Below are 18828 nucleotides of genomic sequence, written 5' to 3'. Positions count from 1 at the left end.
TGAGATCCAGTGGGTTTCAGCCATGTGACTTTGGACAATCAATTACTACTAACCCCCAGTTTTCTTCTATATAAAATATGACAAAAAAAACCCCTTATCCAGCTTACTTCAAAGGCTGTAGTGAAAATGAAATGATATCGAATGTGATTGAACTTGGTAAACTAGAAAGCTATACAGCATTATTTTCTTTCCACAATTTTGCCCATTTCCTGTCCTTGAATAATGCCCTAAACTTCATGGCAACTCATTTTAAAAGAAGGTTTAGCGTGTAAGATCTAGTCAGTAGTCCTTGGAAAGTTTAAATAATAAATACCTCCTGTTATCCTTTAATCTACACTTAGTTTTTAAACTCATGTGGTAGTTACATAATGTTGTCAATTTGACACTTAAGAGTGAAGGGGTGGAGTTTAGCCTGTCAATCAGGTAGCATCTTGATGACCTCATTTGGAGGCGCTAAGAAGATAAATAGCTTGCTGGAGGTGGGATACACACATATTACCTACAAGACATTACTGAAGACGAGTCTGATAGAGTGACGCTGATACAGCCAGGACTCTGGAGCTGGAGGAGCCATGTGGAGATCCACACCAGCACTGAGATGCTTACACCACCACTGGATCCACAAGCCTGTGATCATCCTGCACTTGGTGTCATTACATGGCTGCATGAGTCTAAAGAGGAACTTATGGATTAGTATCGGACATATGGGCAAATATCACTTATAGATCTGATTTGGACTGGGCCAGGATGTTTTATCAGTATTCAATTGCTCTTGTTTATAAAGCTCTTTCTTATACACTTGAGTGTCTCTGAATTTGTTTCTCCAGTCTACCCAGACTAACACACCTCATAAAGCTCTAATAGTATGGGTCAGAATAAGAACTAATTTGCTCTCCAGGATACTGGTGGTATCTTCCTCAGTAACTTGTCTGTACATGTTTGGCTCTATAACTCTGCTCTTTTTACAGCTATTCAGACGCTCTGGTAAGGGTGCAAGGGAAGAGTCTAGCTTCAAATAACCAACCATAAAGAACTCATTTAAAACAGCGAGTCTCTCCGTCTCATGGCCCAACAGTTGCTGGCAGCCAAAGGTTATAGAATTTGGTCTACGCCCCATTGTTCCCTTCCTCTTGGGTGGATGGCATGTGCTCTCAGGTATTTACCCGTGCCAAACTTGTGAGTTTAGAAAAACTTGTCAATCGAGAACATTTTATGTGCTCACCACAGTGTGATCTGCTGGATCTTCCCTGGGAACCTGCCCCAAATAATGAGTCAGGGAACTTTTTCGACTTTTCTGTTGTCTCTGTTATTCCCTTTTGCCAGAGATGATATTTTCTGAGCTCTTATAAAGTGTTTTTAAATGGTTTTCAGGTTTCCGGTGGCTGTTTTTCTTTAAGAAAACATCCTGCTTCTCACCTAAGGCAGTCAGAGGAGCAGCTTGAGCTCTAACACACAGGCCATGCCCACTTGGTTATTTCAGATTTATCACAGGCACATTGCTGCATAAGTGCCAAATTCATCACCTATACGATGAGATCAAAGACGGCAGGGTTGTTTACAGTGTCTTGAACTCTCTAAGACCTCAGCTGCATCTAGGTCTTCTCGTCTTCCTAATCTTTCTGTGATCCTCTTCTTTTTGCCAGTCTCCACATGGCTTCTCCATGTATTGTGGTGGAGAGCCAACTGAATTTGGAATCAGAACAGTATGACACATTCTGTAATCTTGAATAAAATACTTAAATTCTTTGAGCATTGATTTCCTCATCTGAAAAATGGAATGAAACCTTATTGAGGAACTAGAGGCTATATCTATCCATACTGTTTGGGGCCCAGGCCTGACATACCTGTGATACAGATCACAGTCTCAAGCAGAGGGTGACTTCATGTTGTGTGTCTCTGCACCAGCAACATGTTCTCTTAGCAGGACTTCTAGCATGCACTTATAGAAGGTCCAAGGTGGTGGGGATGGGGCACAGGGAAGATGTGGGTGCTCTGGTAGGAGATCCAGGCTACTTTTCTTCTGCTATTCCCTCAGAAATGGGCACCTTGACTCTTAGGCCATGTATGATGTCACTTATGAAGAAATAGTATGTAGGAAGTGCTCAAACCAATTTCAAGAACAAGGGGAAAAGCTTTATTTGCAAAGAATAAACCCTTAATTTACACAAACTTACATCACATTTTATATACATTATATATAGTTTATATACACAGTATATCACACTGGATGCTGACCCCCCAAAGCAGCACTGGGCCTGCTCTGGGCCATTCTTACAACAAAGACCACCCTCTATGCAAGCTAAAAGCTTCTGGAGTGGAGAAATGATACCCCTTAATACTTTCTGGAGAGAGCTCTGAAATGGATTAAAAAATGTTTAAGTCAGATTTCTTCTTTGTGTTAATGCAGCTTTAGGGAGCCTCCAGGCAGGGATGGGGCCACGGGCAACACCAGAGGGGTCTACATACTTCAGTTTCAGCCTTGAGCTTGCAGGTAGAAGAGAGAAGTAGGTTTCTGTGGACAGGAACTACCCTATCCTGCACTCTATAGAGACAGAAGGACCAGGCACTTGATCAAGCTTGTTTATTTAATACCTTGGATAGGTCACTTTTCCTCCCTGGACTTAAGTTTTCATACGAGTAGAAAAGTAGAATTCCACATGAGATAAAATGTAAGTTGGTCTAGATCAGTGGTTCTCAACCTTCCTAATGCTGCGACCTTTTAATACAGTTCCTCATGTTGGGGTGACCCCCCCAACCATAACATTATTTTCATTGCTACTTCATAACTGTAATTTTGCTACTGTTATGAATCAGGTGACCCCTATGAAAGGGTCATTTGACCCCAAAAGAGGTTGTGACCCACAGGTTGAGAACCACTGGCTAGATTCTCTCTGATGGCCTTTCCAGCTCTGAATTTCTCTGAATCTATTTGCATCCACCAGACGTTGTATAAGTACATGTACCCACATATGGATCAGTCTTTGTCCACTTCCAAGGCCCTCAGTCCTTTCCTGCTCAGGGAAAGAAATTTGGTTCAGGATTAATGAAAAGGGAAATAAGGCATATACTGCATATTCTCAGGGATCCTCTTGCCAAGCAGTCCTTGTGTTTGCCATTTGTGCCAGTTTTGGCTGTTGTAGCCCAAGAAGCTGGCAAAGAGGTGCTGCTTAATCCCCCTTCAAATCTCTGTACTTTGCTTGCTCTCATGTGTCCTGGTCTCATTTTCTATGCTAGCTTTGATTCTCTAGTACACTCCTGCCAGCATAATTCCACACTGTACATCTATTTCTACATTTTCCTATCAGTAAATCGCTTTACCACTTTACCAATACCTTTGCTGCATCAGGACTCCCCATCTACCTCCTTGCTTCCACCAGCAACACCCTTCCCTCTAGGGTTCCTTTTGAGGGTTCTGAGTGGCTAATGATTCTTGGGGAATCTTATTTCGTTCATACTCTCCTTCATATCGGGAGAATACGACAGTTGTCAGAATGTCCATTAGGGACACCATCAAGAAGGCTTTTCTTTCCCACATCATTTGGCTTTAGGCCCAGTCCTCTCTCATGTCTTCCTTTTATCCCTGAGAGATGCTGGCAGTAAAAAGGTCTCTGCAGGGTGTTCAAAGTGATAAACAAACCATTTAGTAGCTGTGTGAAATGGGCGAGCTTCTTGAAACTTGTCTGTAAGGCAATCAGCAGAGGACCTTTCTACAGCAGCAGATGAACTGTTGGTTTCTTGGATGAGTGAAAAAGCGTGAGGGATACATGTTTTGGTGCTATTAGAAGCCTGGATGATGCACATGGTTGATGTGCATGGCTGCTTACCAAAAGGTTGGTAATTTGAGTCCACCCTGAGGTATTACAGAAGAATAGCCTGGTGATCTATTTCAGAAAAAAAAAACAAACCATCATTCTAAACCATATGAAACATCAGTCTATTCTGATACACAGCGGGTTGCTGTGAATTGGAATCAACTTGAAAGTAACTGATTTGGAAGCCTGATGTTTGGGAGTGATGCAAGAAGATCCTTCTGTCCAAGGACATGAAGGATGATGGTCATTTACAAAGAAATATCCCAATCATCTTTTGCTACAGAGCTCATGGGAATCAAGAGAACAGGTCTATCCATCAAGGAATGAGAATAAGCATATCTGGGTTTCTCTGTTGAATTCAAGGATTTTGACTTCACATTATGTTATTGGATCTCTCTAGAACCCCAAATTCAACACAATGCTGTGGTATGATGGAATAGTACTATCTTTAGAGTCAGATCTGACTTAAGCTCCAGGTCTGTGACTGAAATTAGAGAAAATCTTGGTCAAATCAGTTTACCTCTCTGAAACAATGGGATTTATAATATCTGTCCTACCTTCTTCAAAGGAATAATAGAGATGAAGTACTTTTCAACCTTAGGGAAAGGTTCTCATCAATTCTCGCTACAACTGGGGGCTATCCAAGGTACGTGATAGGAATTGGGGTAGACCAGGGTCAGCAAAGTTTTGAGATGGAAGAGCCAATCCTGTCCCTCACAATAATTTAAAAATTATTCAGGAGCCATAAATATATTTTTACAAACAAATGAAATCACCACTATCTGAATAATATCCTTGAAAAAATTTCCATTTTACTTCAGAGCCACATGTACAATACTGAAAGAGTTCATGACCCACAGTTTGTTGACCCCTGGGGTACACATCTGTCTAAAAAAATGTTGCCTCATCTTGGCTTACAAGTTCATCCTTTGCAAGCAGACAATGATGGCGTATTCCAATATCTCTTCCACCGAGTCTTGATGGCCAAGAGTGTAATGGCTTAGAAAAGGAAGCCACAGATGAGAAATAGGGACTTGTTGTTCTTCGTGGAATTTAGCTGCCTGAGGAACCTATCGCCTAGCTCTTCAAAAGCAAACATGCTTCAGTAGCAAGAGCAGCAGACTGTGCAAGGCTGGCCCTCCAAGCTTTTGTCTGGACCTAGAAGCCAAGCTGGACGTAGGCAGAGTATAAGCCTATAAAGACCACATTAGAAATGATGCCCACCCTTTGAGCTGGTGGGAAGCTTAGGGTTGGGGGCATGCCTTTGGACTGGAACTATGGGTCAGAGCTCCACCCAATGCCCACAAATGGTATTCTCTTGAGTCTGGATTCCAGGGCAGCAGTACTATACTCTGGGGTGACTATGTTTTGTGGTGGCTTTCCAAAGCTAGAGTCATTAACTTCTGTCCTTTCAGGTAAGAACTGAGTTAATAGCCATTTGGGTTGTAGCAAACTTGGAAGCAAGAAATAAGACTTTTGTCCTGTCCCTCACTCTTTTCCCTTTCTAGGCCAAGTAGAAAATCTCTGCCTTGTTTATGTCCTGAGCAGTCTAGGGATTGGGAGTTTTAGTAGGCTATTAAGATTTGCAAATACTAGAATTTGTAGGAGTTTCTGGAGATCATCCAGCCTGATTCTTTCCCTTCCAGACACAAATTGACTAGATGATTATCTGTGTTGTTTATAAATGGAAATTTCTTTCTGTGCCCATGTAAGCTAATGATTATGCCTGACTCACATACACACAGGTCCCAGATTAGACACCTTTCTCAGACAGAGTCAGGCTCTGTGGAGAAACTAGTCAAGAGTTCTAGCCAGGCTGGGGAGGGGGGAAAGTGGGAAGGCACATTGGAGACTTTTCTGAGCATGGAATAGAGCTGTAAACAAGTGAAAAGCATGTGGAGCCAAGTATGGCTTTTGGTTCTGATGTAGGCATGTTTATGGCATTCCCTGCAATTGTTCAAAGGAAGAGCAAGCTTTCTGTCTCCAAAGCCCAGAAAGCTGTTCTCAATATGGCTCTCAGCCTTAGTGGGCAGAGTCACTGAACCCTCTTAGAAGCTGCAACTCAGAGCAACATGAGTGCTTCCAGTGCCAAGGATTCACCACGGGCCGTTTTCTCTTTGGCTTTGGACACAAGCACCTGTATTTCCTCTCCCAGCCCCCTTCTTTCAGCTGCAACACTCGGCCCCCTCACTCCCTACTCTATTCCCAACCAAGATAGGAACCAGGAAGGCTATTTTGTTTGCTATCTTTGTACCTCTGAGGCACCAGCACCCCCAGGATCATATGTTCATCCCAGAGTCTGAAGTGCACTTTTACTTTCTCTTGTCTGCTGCCCCAGGTCCTCATTTTAATGCAACGAAGGATGCATTTGAAAACAAGGACTTTGAGGTTGGAAGAGCCATGCCATAAGCTAGGCAACAAGGAGTCAAAAAATATCCGGCTTCATGTAGGCTCTGGAGCTCCATCAATTGTCCTGTTAACTCAAAGGCGTAGAGGAAAGTCAAGCAGGCTTTATCATCTGGAAGTAACTGGGGGAATAAATAGCACGGGGCATTTCTCTCTGTAGCTGCAACGCCAGTATACCTCACTCCACAGCAGCACTTAGTGGCATTGGGAGTCCAGGCTCCCAAACCTGGGACAGGGGCACGGGGATGACAGAACAGGGGGAAATCTAGGAGGCAGGGGCCTCTCCCAGCCTAATGGCCCCAAAGAAGGTGGTGTGCTTGCTCATATTGATTGAGATGTCGGCATGCACCATCTTGACTGCAATCTTCTGCCGGGCTTTGAGTAGGCAGACACCAGCTGTATAACAAGTGTTGTAGTTGGTCTTGCCTGTCTCGATGCTGCGAGTACACTGAAGGAAGGGCTTCTCATCCACCACCACTTCATAGCTGGCGAAGTCAGTGAAGTTGATGTAGTATACCTGGGTGAGAGGCAATAAGAAGGGATTGGGGCGAGAGGAAAGAGAGCATGGGGGCCCTCCTGTGATCATAACAGACAAGATCTTCTCAGGTGAGCTGCCAGTATACTTTGTGAAGTGGGGGGGGTCCCATTTGAGGGTGTGTCAATGGGAAGGACAGAATGACAGGCACATACAATGTCCCTTCTAATCTCCATGGATCCTAGTGGTTGAGCAAACCATTCTTACAGTACACCTGCTATAAGCTCGGGGAGGGTGGGGACCATTTGTGCTTCCTGTTTCTCTGCCTAGCCCTGGCATGAAGCTCAATGCTCTGTATACATCCTGCGTTCAATTAGGGCTACAGAAACAAATGAACATTGACTTCCAGTTTCAAGTCAACCACAAGGAGATTTTGTTTAAGGAGAAACTTAGGAGTCATTGATTCAGTGAATTCTCGTTAACAACTTGCCATTTCTGTAGCTCTTTAAGAAAAATTCACTTAGCTTAGCTCTAGCTTAGCTTAGATCCTCCCCATTCCAGTCTTGCCCAGCTGAGCTGTTCTCACAGATTTTCACAATGTCCTCTGGCCCTCTATGTGATGACTGAGAAAACACATACAGGAAGGTGGAGAATTATCCACCAAATGATATAAAGAATTTTAAAGGGCGAAGCCCAATTCTTAATTATACTTATTTCCCAGTATGCTCAATAGCCTCATGGGGATTTTTCTCACCTGCACGTTGTCTATAGATTGAAAACTAAAATAAAAAAACCAAACACAAACCTCACTGCCATTGAGTCAATTCTGACTTATAATAATTCTACATGACAGAGTAGAACTGCCCCTCTGGGTTTGCTAGACTGTAAATCTTCAAAGGAGTAGACTGTCTCATCTTGTCCCCAAACAACAGCTCAGCTGATGGATTCAAACTGCTGACCTTGAGTTTACCCAATGTGTAATCCTCCATGCTCCTGAAGCCACTCTTAATTATCTTTGAGATTCAGAAAATGAATTTTTCTGTTCTTCTCAACTCTTATTAAGCTTTGATGGCCCTCCCCTCCCCATCATAGGCCAAATAGAGTTTAGCTGTTGGGAATTTACCACTTGTTCTCTGGGGTTATGGATCTTCAGGCCCCACCTTAAACCACTTTATAAAAAGCCACCACCTCCACAGGCTTTTCAGAAGGGAGCAGAGTATTCAGGTGCCATATAATATCTTGAGTTAGGACCCAAACTATGTCAGGATGCAAATACTTGTTAGCCCACCTTCTCTGTCCTATGAGACCCATCGGCTGGCTTTGCAGTCCTCACCATTACCGGCTTGCTGCCTGCCTCACAAAAGACTCAACATCAAGGCCCATTTACTTCTGGCTCTGAGGAACCACCTCAGTGGAGGCAAATAGCTAGGGACAGACCTGGGGAGTCAGTCCCAGGCATGAAAAAAAGGGCTGGGCAGTGACAGTAGAAAAGAGAAAGTAGTGGAGAGACAGAAAAGAAAATGGGAGGACAGAAAGACAAATCTTTTGCGTTGGAGAGAAAGTTGCAGAAGCACTACACATTATTATATCCCAGGTAGCAATGCTGTGGGGAGGGTTTCTGAGCCAGCCTGGAACTGACTTTCAAAGAATCGACTGAGACCAAATTCAAGCTTGGGAGTAAAACTCAAACAGCTTAGGCAGGGAAACAAGGAGGAACCCACCCAGAACAATGTACGAGAGGGGCTTCTTTTCAGTTTTTCCAATGACATTTGACTAGGGAAAATAATAGAAACCACACCATCTCTTTCCCCCTTTCAAATCCCTCCCTCTGTGATTCTGCCCATCCAGCATCCTCCGCCAAAGCAGGAAGTTAGCTATTGGCTGATTTTGGCTGGCTCCACAATGGCCCTATGTGACCCGCATGGGATCTACATCCTGGACATAAGAAGAGTTAGGCCTAAGACCGTACTCACTTCTACCTGACTATAGACGAAGTAGGTGCCGTCCACCAGTACCTCCAGCTCCCCACTGCGGGGATGTAGCTTAAACACCTTGGGGTTCATAGTGATGCGAGACCAGTCATTGAGCACTCCACCTGAAAGATCTCAGTATGAGAGAAGGGCAATCACTCAGTACATGTCAGAAAGATCTGGGTCATAGAAGTAAGAAATAGCAAACAGTATTTAACTTCCACCTTATCCCAACAGCAACTGGATTAAATCATAACATCTTATCATTTGATCTCCCTTTTGACTCATTTTACAGTTGTTCCAGTTTTTAATATTTTCTACTTTCTCTTAGATTGAGGTTTTCCTCTGTTTTATTTAGTTATTGTTACTTACGGAGACAGTAACCGAATTAATAATATCCTAGGGGCATGGTAGGGTAGGTTGGAAGAAGTTAAGCATCTACAATGATTACCAGAAAGAAGAGTATGTTTTGAAATTGATTATTTTGGTGATTATACAACTCATCTCAATATAATTGAACAATTAAATTTATGATTTGTAAATTATATGACAATAAAAATAGTTTTTTTTAAAAGAAAACACTAATCAAATGGTTTCTGGCTATCAGAAGGCATAGCATGTGGAGTCTTAACAAAGCAGTCACCCAAGTGATACATCGGCTAAATCCCCCTTGAGGAATTATAGCAGCCTGCTGATCCAAAGATTGTAAATAATAGAGTCCAAACCCGGAGGAGAGAATGGTATTAGAAATAATTCTGAATGCCTGGTTTGCAAAGGCTATGGATGACAGTCAAAGATCAAACTCTATTTGCAGGGCCCCATGTGGATTAAGGCCCTCTGCCCAGAGATGGGAATAACCGTGTTATCATCCAGTGTGCATTGTAAAGTGGATGATTGCGGATGCCGTTGGGTTAAAATGCAACACCTTATCGTTTTACCTTCCTTTTGACACACTTAAAAATCGTTCAATTTAAAATTGTTCTGCTTTCTTTCCAATTGAGGGTTTTTGTGCTTTATTTTATCTTTGTTAGATTTTGTTGTTGTTGTTGTTGTTGTTTAAATTTTATAGGGTTTTTAAATATGAAATCCAGGACTGGGAAATCAATGGGGGACAGTAACTGGATTAATAGTTTCCTAGGGACAGTGGCAGGGGAGGTTAAGGGAAAATGGGGAACAAACATCGAGTACAAGAAAGAAGAAAATGTTCTAAAATTCATTGTGGTGATGATTGCGCAACTCTATTGACTATGTTGAATTATTGTATGAAATGTTAATTATATATCAATACTAAAAAAAATAAATCACATTTGCAAGCAGGGACGGTTTTTTGTTTGTAAAGCAGCTGCTAGGAGGGCTGCCTCAGGCCTCCTGGGGTTTGTTTACCTGTCAGTTGTCCCCTCTCATTTCCTGACCATTCCCTTCTGTAAGAGTCTTTAGCCAACATCTTCTAGCCAGATTTTTTTTGACATGGGAAGCGGAAGTTCTAAGGCCTTGAACAAGCAAAATTCAGACACTGAGTGCTAGACTAGCTCTTAGTAAATTTTACTTTCCCAGCTGTAGCTCCTCAATTTCTTTCCTGTCTCATAGGTTCATGGATATTTTTTCTTTTGCTTTATGAGATTCCTTTTCATGGTTTCTCCATATCCACTCCTTTATGGAAAGCTTTCCTAGGCCCCCAGTAAAACTACTCAGCACAATAAACTGTCTATTTGAAGAAACTTAGGGATCAGAGATGATTTAAATTCTGTAGCAGCCAGAATGAGTGCTTACCGGGGACAAGGCACTTGTCCCGAAGGATCTTTGTGAGAGGGATCTCTTGAGACGGATACTTGGGAGGGATTCTTATGAGATTGGGGACTAGACGGCAAAGACACACTAGAAACATCCATGGGGAGAGGGAAGGGTGTCTAGAAGCTGAGACACACTTGGCAAAGCATTTGTTTCTTATCCCCACACTAGTCAAGGGTGGAGGGGCTCATACTTCCTTGGCTAGATGGTGGGGGCCATCATGCACAAGGCCACTGTGTGTGTGTGTGTATTGGGGGGTGGGTGGAGGGAGAGATTTCCTTTTCTACCCAGAAGGGAGAGGGATGTATTTTTCCCACAAAGAGAGAAGAAAGTAAGCATATAGGGCCTTTTCCCCTCTAAATCATCCTTTTGTGATCCAGGGAATTATGTCTTGAATGTCCATACATGGCCAGTTTCAGGAGGTAGGGGGAACAAGGCCTTCTGGAACAGGTGACCATCTTTCCTGGATATTATATATAGATGGGGTAGGAGTCAGGAGGGGATGTGCTAGATCCCATACTACTATGGACTGCTTTGTGTGACATTCTCCTATCCGATTCCCTCACTTTTCTTTCTTTTCGTTAAGCATTTATTGGGGAATCATACCACTCCTATCACAATCCATACATACATAAGTTGTGTCGAGCACATTTGTACATTTGTTGCCTTCACCATTCTCAAAACATTTGCTCTCCACTTAAGCCCTCGGTATCAGCTCCTCATTTCCCCCTCCCTCCCCGCCCCCCTCATGAGCCTGTGATAATATATAAATTGTTATTTTCATATCTTACACTGTCCAGTGTCTCCCTCCACCCAATTTTCTGTTGTCCCACTTTTGTTTCTTGTGGACCTAAAAGGGTCAGTCCAGGCTACTAATAGGGATTGACTCAGAGAAATGGGAAGCAATCTTGTTATGTGGACATGGTGGCAAAATCAGCAGTTGCTGGCACAGAATACATCTTGAAGCCACCCTCCATATATCCAAACAAATCTATTTCCCGTCCTCCCTGGACAGATTGTGATCATGGCCCACCCGATTCCCTGAAGCACATGGCACCTGGCCTCAGCAGGACTCTTGGGTTTTGGTGCTATTCTGTTCCTATTTACGTTTCTGCAGCCATTAGTCAGGCCTCCAGGTATCAGTCAGGAGAATAAAAACTCAAACAGACTGCCATCAAGTCAATTCAGATTCATAGTGACCTTATAGGACAGAGTAGAACTGCCCCTGTGAGTTTCCTAAGACTGGAAATCTCCACAGGAGTAGAAAATGAGTAACTCCGCACAATCACTAGAGAAATCCAAAAAAAGCCAGTGTAGCTCTGACTGGGGTCTTAGAAGCTAGCCTATCGTGGTAGGTTTCTTTGACTACATCTACATTCACAGTCCCTTCTTCCAGTTCCAAAGCTGGTAAGCATCTTACATGTTGGTTTGATCGCTGATTTTCAAGGTTTGGGGGGGGGTTATGGATTTTAGGTTTTGTTTATCCTTGGGAGTGGATATTATTTCAAAATTCTATTCTTTAATTAATGTTTAAGTCTCTTTGAGAAGGAAAACAAACCTAATCATTCAGTGAAGAGTATATACATATCACTGAAGTAGCACAGTGCATTGGGAAGAGCAAGCATTGTTTTTCAATCCTAGCTCTGCCGTTTAACCAACAATGCATTCTTAGACATGTTAACCTCTGTGAGCTCCCGTTTTTGTTTCATTAAGAGGAAGTAATACCTACCTCATAGAGTGGTTGTGAGGATCAAAGGAAATACAAACAAAGCATGTTGAAGAGTGAAGTACCATGCAAATACTTGTACAAGGCAGTACAAGGCAGTACAGTTTATTCAACCTCTCTGTTTCCCAATCTTGTAAATAAAGAAAGCCAAACTTACTATCATCGAGTCAATTCTGACTCATAGTGACTTTTGTAAGACAAGGTAGAACTGCCCCTGTGAGTTTCTGAGACTGGGACTCTTTATAGGAGTAAAAAATCTCATATTTTTCTCTTCGTGCTGGCTGGTGGTGTCCAACTGCTGACCTTGCCATTCGCAGCCCAATGCATAACAACCATACCATCAGGACTCTCTTTAAATGAAAGGATTACAATAAAGCAGTATTTCTGAACCTTATTAAACCTTTTCCCCGTTTGATAGACATTACTACTACTTACTGCCATAGGGTTGGTTACAGAAGTTCTAACATACTCCAACCCTAGAGAGAAGAATCCCTTCTCCATTTTCTGTGTAGACCCATCACACAAGAATAATGTAATTGTATGTAACTTTTTATCTAATTTAGATTGTGAAAATATTATTAAACTATAAATATTTCATGGCGACTGATATAAGCGTTCTCGTTCCCAACTCTTAGGCTACATGATCTCTCAAGTTCCGTCCAGCTTCATCATCAAGATTCTAAATACAATTTGGGTGTTGGCTTTGGTGCAGGCAAATACTCAGGACAGCCAGCAGAGGGCAATATGGAGTAGTGAATGGCCCGTTATGCCAGAGGTACCTCAGGGGCTCGGAAGTTTATTTAGATTATTTAGAGACGTTGTTTAGATTATTTAGAGATTGAACGTGAGAGAGGAGTTCTTCTTAGGGAGAAAGCCTATTTTGATTCTTACCATTCTTGACTTGGATTGCTGACCCTTGGCCCTGTAGATGCACCACCGCTGGCTGGGAGAATGAGAAGGACAGAGAATGGTCACTGTGAATAATGGGTGTTGCTTCACTGCAGGTTCTCAGGTTTCCATTTCTGATTTCAAGCCTTCTTTTGAATCCAGATTCTGATCCCTCTCTCTTGCCAGTGAGCACATTTCTATTAGACGGTAATATGATTTTGTAGCTCTACCACTTCTTAGCTATTTAGCCAAATATAATGCCCAGGTGTTATTTCCCTAACTGGAAAATGGGGAGCAGAAGAATCTACGCTTGGCTTCCCTCACTGACATGTTTGAAGATCAAATGAGGTGATGGATATAAAAATTTCCCTACAAACCATTAAGCGCCATGCAGCTGTGTAGATTTCTCACTGGGAGGAGAGAAGGTTAAGCAAAAGAACCTGCCAATAAAGACAAATGAGGAAGCTCAAAGACTAGGAGCCCTCCAGGCTATTAAGGGAGAAGCTCAGACTAGGCTTGACTGGGGCTGGGTGGTTCTTTTTCAAGGACATACTTTCAAGCATCTAAGCTCCAGATTGCAGGTGGCCGGAGTGCTGAAAAGGTTTTTGTGATGGCAGGGGAGTTGAAAGTCTAGGTGAATAGGCCTGTCTGGCAACTAGTTTCAACTGCCGGTTGAGCTGGGATATTATGACCCTCTATGTCTTATGGTGTCAATAAAAATGGTTTTAGAAAGGTTCAATTCCTTTAGCTGAAGGTGGGCCCTGGAGCAAACGTTTCTAGTCCTACAGATGGGAGGAAACTGTGGAAAGTTTCAGAAATTACAGGGTGTTCTTACAAACTAAGGTCTCAGTCAATTTAATAGCCTATAGCCTTCCTTCTTCCCCAAGAAGAAAGCAATCTCCAGCCAACCTGGTTTTCTCTTGTTCCAGCTTTATCAGCAGCACCTGCAAAACAGGACAGGACAATCAGAGCACAGGCTTTTTTAATTCCCCTTACTCTCCACCTAGGCCACCAGCGCCAGTGAACCTTGCTCACTACAACCAGCCTATTTGAACTTACTCTCCAGTTAAGAAAGTACAAGAGGATAGAGAGCAACAGAGGGGTTAGTTAGAAGACACTCTTTCTTTCCTGACTTATCTCTTTAGTGGATCCAGCCAATTGGGAAACAGGTCATTTGCCAATGCTGGCCCAAGCCAAAACCCACTAGGCGCACATGGAGACAGATGAGATGGCATTCTTATTTCCACAAGTCCCTGGGGAGCCCTGGTGACACTGCCCGGTAAGTGTTGGATTTTTAAGCACAAGGTTGGTGGTTGAAAGCTATCAGCCACCATGTGGTGGAACGATGAGGCTATCTGCTCATGTAAAGATTTACAAGTGCAGAAATCCTATGAGTCAGAATCAACTCAATGTTGGTGGTTTTTTTCTGGGGGGAAAAAAGTGGTTTTTGCTTCTCTACCACCCTGCTGTTAGCCTTTAGCTCTCTTTTAATTGATTTTCTTCATAAAGCCAATTACCAAACAAGGTAATGACCTTGTTTTTAAAATTTTCTCTTCTCCTCTAGCATATAAACTCTATGAGAACAGGGAGCAAACAGATATCTCTTGCACATAGAAAGTACTCAGTGTGGGAAATAGAAATGACCGATGAATAAAACTCCTAATTCCATTTGTTATGCCAAAGACCATGGTGAGATGGATAAGCCCTGTTTGAACTAAAGTTGAGTTCTGCTACAATATTATTGGGTCTAAAGAGATGAACTGTAAAGAGCCCATTTCTTTAAAGCCTCACATCAGAACTGCAGCAAGTGGAAAGATACAACTGACAGAAGTCCGAGTAGTTTGACTCCTGCCAACTCCAATTAGACATGTTTAAATTTGCCTTCTTATCTGTTGGATGCCATTCTGGGATCAAGGGAAAATATATGAAGGGGTTAAATGGCATATGAATGGGCAGTGTGGTGGGGATTAAGATTTAGTGCAAGAAACATTTGGATCCTGGACAGCACAGTCTTGGCACCTCGGTTTGCTTCATGCAAAGGCCGAGTGGCTCATAAATTTCCAACTTTCCAAATTAATGACTCCTTATCTTATCCTATAGAAAAGTACTTCAGAATTAGTGGGATAAAATGGTTCTAGGGCTTGTCATTTTGTCCAGTTCCCAACATTCATCCCAACAATACATTTCCATGCAAACATCAGCATGTGGAGTTAGATACTAAGAATCAGAGCAGACCAAGCCCATATTCCTTGAGAACTCCAATTAGTCCTCAGAGCCTCTGTGTCTAGTTCATATGAGTTTACTATTATGTATACACAGGGAAGTCTAAAGTGAGGGAGAAGGTGTGATGGAAGGGATAAGATGGGACAAGGACAAAAAATGAGAGAAGGCAGGATATACTGGTTTGTTCAATTTACAGCTCTCCACTGGGCTAGGATACATTCACACCAATGCTATAACTTTCATTTGAAATGGTTTTCAGGATTATACATGCCTGTTCTACTAAAACACATGGAAGGAACCTAGATCAGTGAAAAGACAGAGAAACTCACCAGAAGGCCCCTGGAGTCCAGGGGGTCCTTGAGGACCAGGGGGACCAGGAGGACCAGGTGGTCCCATAACAGTTGTTCCTGGAATTCCAGGGATCCCTGGAATTCCCGGGGGTCCCTGAGGTCCTGGAGGTCCTGGAGGTCCTGGAGGGCCATTGGGACCAGGAGGTCCCGTCTTCTTTCCTAAAAAGCAAGGTTCAGGGTTATAGTCAAACACCTTGGGGAAATGAGTCTCTGGGCCTGGGGATGAGGACCATAATTGGGGGACACCAACGTCAATTGGCATAATGTAGTTTATAAAGACAATGTTCTACATCCTATTTTGATGAGAGCAACTGGCATTTTAAAAGCTTATAAGCAGGCATCAACGGTGCTCTCCTCATACAGAGAAAAGAAAAATGATTCAAATCGAAAGACATGTGGAAATATTTTCTCCACTGGGTAATGGAGCACAAAAACATCAGTTGCCATGACCCTGATGTTTTTGTGCTCCATTACCCAGTGGAGAAAATATTTATAGAAGAACTAGATGGTGCCCAGATACCACTACCAACTGCTTTGAAAAGAATCACACTAAAATATCTTGAATAGAGTGGGACAAAAATGTGAAATAAAACCCTAAATCATAAGAGCCCAAGCTTACTGGTCAAATAGAGACTGGTGGAACCTCCAACAGTATGGCCCTTAGTCACTCTTCAGGTCTGGAATGGAATACAAGCCTGATAGAATAATTGACCATTTAAGATAAAAACGGCAGGGTTTACCTAAAGACAAAGTACAGAAAGTTAGGAAAGGAGGAGGAATGGAAACAGAAAACACAAGGAGGAAGTGGGATAAGTAATGGTCCATTGAGGGGATTGTACTGGATGGATTGAAACAAACTATGTATGAACTGTTGAATGCGAAACTGTTGATCTGCTCTGTAAAACATAACCTAATTCACAATAAAAGGTTTTAAAAGATTCAAGGTTAAATTTGCAGTTCTTTACTACTAAGAGTATACTGTCAGGGGTTCTATAGATTCTCAATGTCTGCCTACTGGGAGTTCCTGCTATTAAAGAACAGCACACTTGATACATACACATACACACTTATACCTTTCTATCCTCTTTCACTCAATAGACATTTACTGAGTGTGCTAGTCTGGGTTGACTAGAGAAAGAAATCCAGAGACGCTCATATGTGTATAAGAAAGATCTTTATATAAAAGAGCAATTGTGCATTGAGAAAACAACCCAGCCCAGTCCAGATCCAGTTCATAAGTCTGATATTAGCCCACATGTCTGATACCAGTCTATAAATTCCTCTTCAGACTCATGCAACACAGGCAATAATGCTTAATACAAGATCACAGACTAGTGTGTGGGAAGTCTTTTGGATCCAGTGGCCTTGGAAGTATCTCAGCACTGGTGTGGGTCTGCATGCGTCTCCTCCAGCTCCATGGCTTTGGATCCATCACTGTAGCTCCATGTATCTTGTCAGCAGGAAGACGAAGTAAAGAGTGTGTCTGGCCTCCAGTGAGCTATTTATCGCCTTCGTGGTTCCAAATTAGGTCATCAAGTTGCGACCTAATTGACAGGCTAGACTCCACCCCTTTCTCAAGTTGACAGATTATGTAACTGCCACACTTAGCTAGGTTTTCGGATGTAGAAATATATAGCCCTCAAGGAACTGAGAGGTTAGTGTGGGAAACAGACATTATCACAATATAGTATAAATGCTAAATTATAGTCAGGGAAAAGTGCTGAGGAGGACAGGAAGGCCTCAAAAAGTAGGTTACATTTCAGCTGAGCAAAAGAATGAGAACTACCAAGTAGATAGATGTTTTGGGTCATTGTTTTAAAAAATTGGGCTATTGTTGAAGAGTGGGGTTTTTATTGTCTAGTTGGTAGACTTGATGTGGCTAACAAGAGAAAGAAGGGTAGCCTGGCCTTAGGAACAATATTCCTGAAGGCTCTTTTCTCATCAACTCTGAGAAGATTTCTAAAGGGGTCAGGATGTATAGGAAGCTAATGTTAAGGTTTGTGCTAGTTGAGAATGAAGAACTGGAAGAAGTTTGGGTAAGGAGTAGTGTTCAGATGGACACAGAAACAGATACCTAGAAGAAGGAGAGGCAGAGTAGAAGGAAGTAGAGAGTGGAGGAACCAGCAAGTTTTGTTTTATCAACTATCTTCTCTAAAGCCAATTTTTAAAGACCTCTGGGATAGGAAATTCTGCAAACTTCCTTGGTAACATTCCAATGTTTATCAGTCTTCACTGAAATCTCTCCTATGTCAGCTTAAGCCCTTATTCTATTCTTTTTAAAGATAAATAAGTATAGTTACCATAATATACAAAATAACCCTCAAATACTTAAGGAAACGAAGTTACTGTATCAATCTCCTTTTTTGTAGGTTAGAGAATCCACCCCCCCAGAGATGCTATTCTTAAATGCATTATTAATCAAGTCACCAACACCTCCTCTTTCTTTTTCACCATCCTTCCAGAATTATTTTAGCTATCCTATTCCTATATTCCAGCTCCGCCTACTAGGATTTAATTATGTTTAATTGAGCCATAACCGCGGTCTTCAACAAAAACCTCCAGCTCCCCCTGTTTGCTACTTCTGCTGTGGGTAGCCCTACTGAAGCACAGTAAGTTGTCATATGTGAGTATCTTCTTCTCTTCATCATTTCTTTTGAATTCTTTGGAAGTTCAAGTAAACCTTTTACCAGATTCCATCACAGTGCCTTAATCTGTGATATTTTCTTGCTTTTAAATACAACTATCTGAAGTCTGACTTTAAAGCCTTCTACTAACTCAGATTCTCTGCTCCCCAGATGCTTTGGCAGGAGAATGCTCTCCTAACTTACCAAGTCATCCTTCAGTAATAATGCCTCATGTCTGAGAAACCAAATTATCAGGACAACACCACTCAACAATTAAGTTCTCCACATTTAACCACATATGCACTTCAGATGAAACAACTGGGTCGTTGTGGGATCCCTTCCCCAGTGAGGAAGGAAAGGATATCTAGAGTTCATCTCTTCCAGGAATGCCCTCTCCTTGTAGTCTTAAAGACCTTAAGGAACAAGATTTAGAGTTCTGTTTGCACTTAACAGAAGCAGATTAGATCTGCCCAGTTTCTAAATCTAGTTCAGTTCAAGATGCTGAACCATATCCCTTCCGATTTGGACAGCTTTAAATTCAGCCTTATTTAGTACCCGACTTTCAG

General features: G+C 42.3%; 1 protein-coding gene across 4 annotated transcripts in view; it reads right to left on the bottom strand.

The window, feature by feature from the left end:
• Positions 1-2137: 2137 nt before the first annotated feature.
• EDA (ectodysplasin A) overlaps positions 2138-18828 on the bottom strand; it is a 511214-nt gene continuing 494523 nt past the window's right edge. Inside the window, exons 4-8 of one of the 4 annotated variants that reach the window (XM_075538230.1) lie at positions 15618-15797; positions 13975-14009; positions 13069-13120; positions 8667-8788; positions 2138-6735 (exon numbers count right to left, since the gene is read on the bottom strand). In XM_075538230.1, coding sequence (XP_075394345.1) covers positions 6484-6735; positions 8667-8788; positions 13069-13120; positions 13975-14009; positions 15618-15797 — 641 coding nt within the window. In that variant the 3' untranslated portion in view covers positions 2138-6483. Of the gene's footprint in view, positions 6736-8666; positions 8798-13068; positions 13121-13974; positions 14010-15617; positions 15798-18828 lie in introns of all 4 variants that reach the window. The other 3 variants (XM_075538231.1, XM_075538228.1, XM_075538229.1) reach the window with 3 other exon arrangements.

Source organism: Tenrec ecaudatus, chromosome X, assembly GCF_050624435.1.
Source record: "Tenrec ecaudatus isolate mTenEca1 chromosome X, mTenEca1.hap1, whole genome shotgun sequence".
Taxonomy (NCBI): Eukaryota; Metazoa; Chordata; class Mammalia; order Afrosoricida; family Tenrecidae; genus Tenrec; species Tenrec ecaudatus.
The sequence above is the reverse complement of the archived record's forward strand: the minus strand, read 5'-3'. Positions and strand labels throughout refer to the sequence as shown.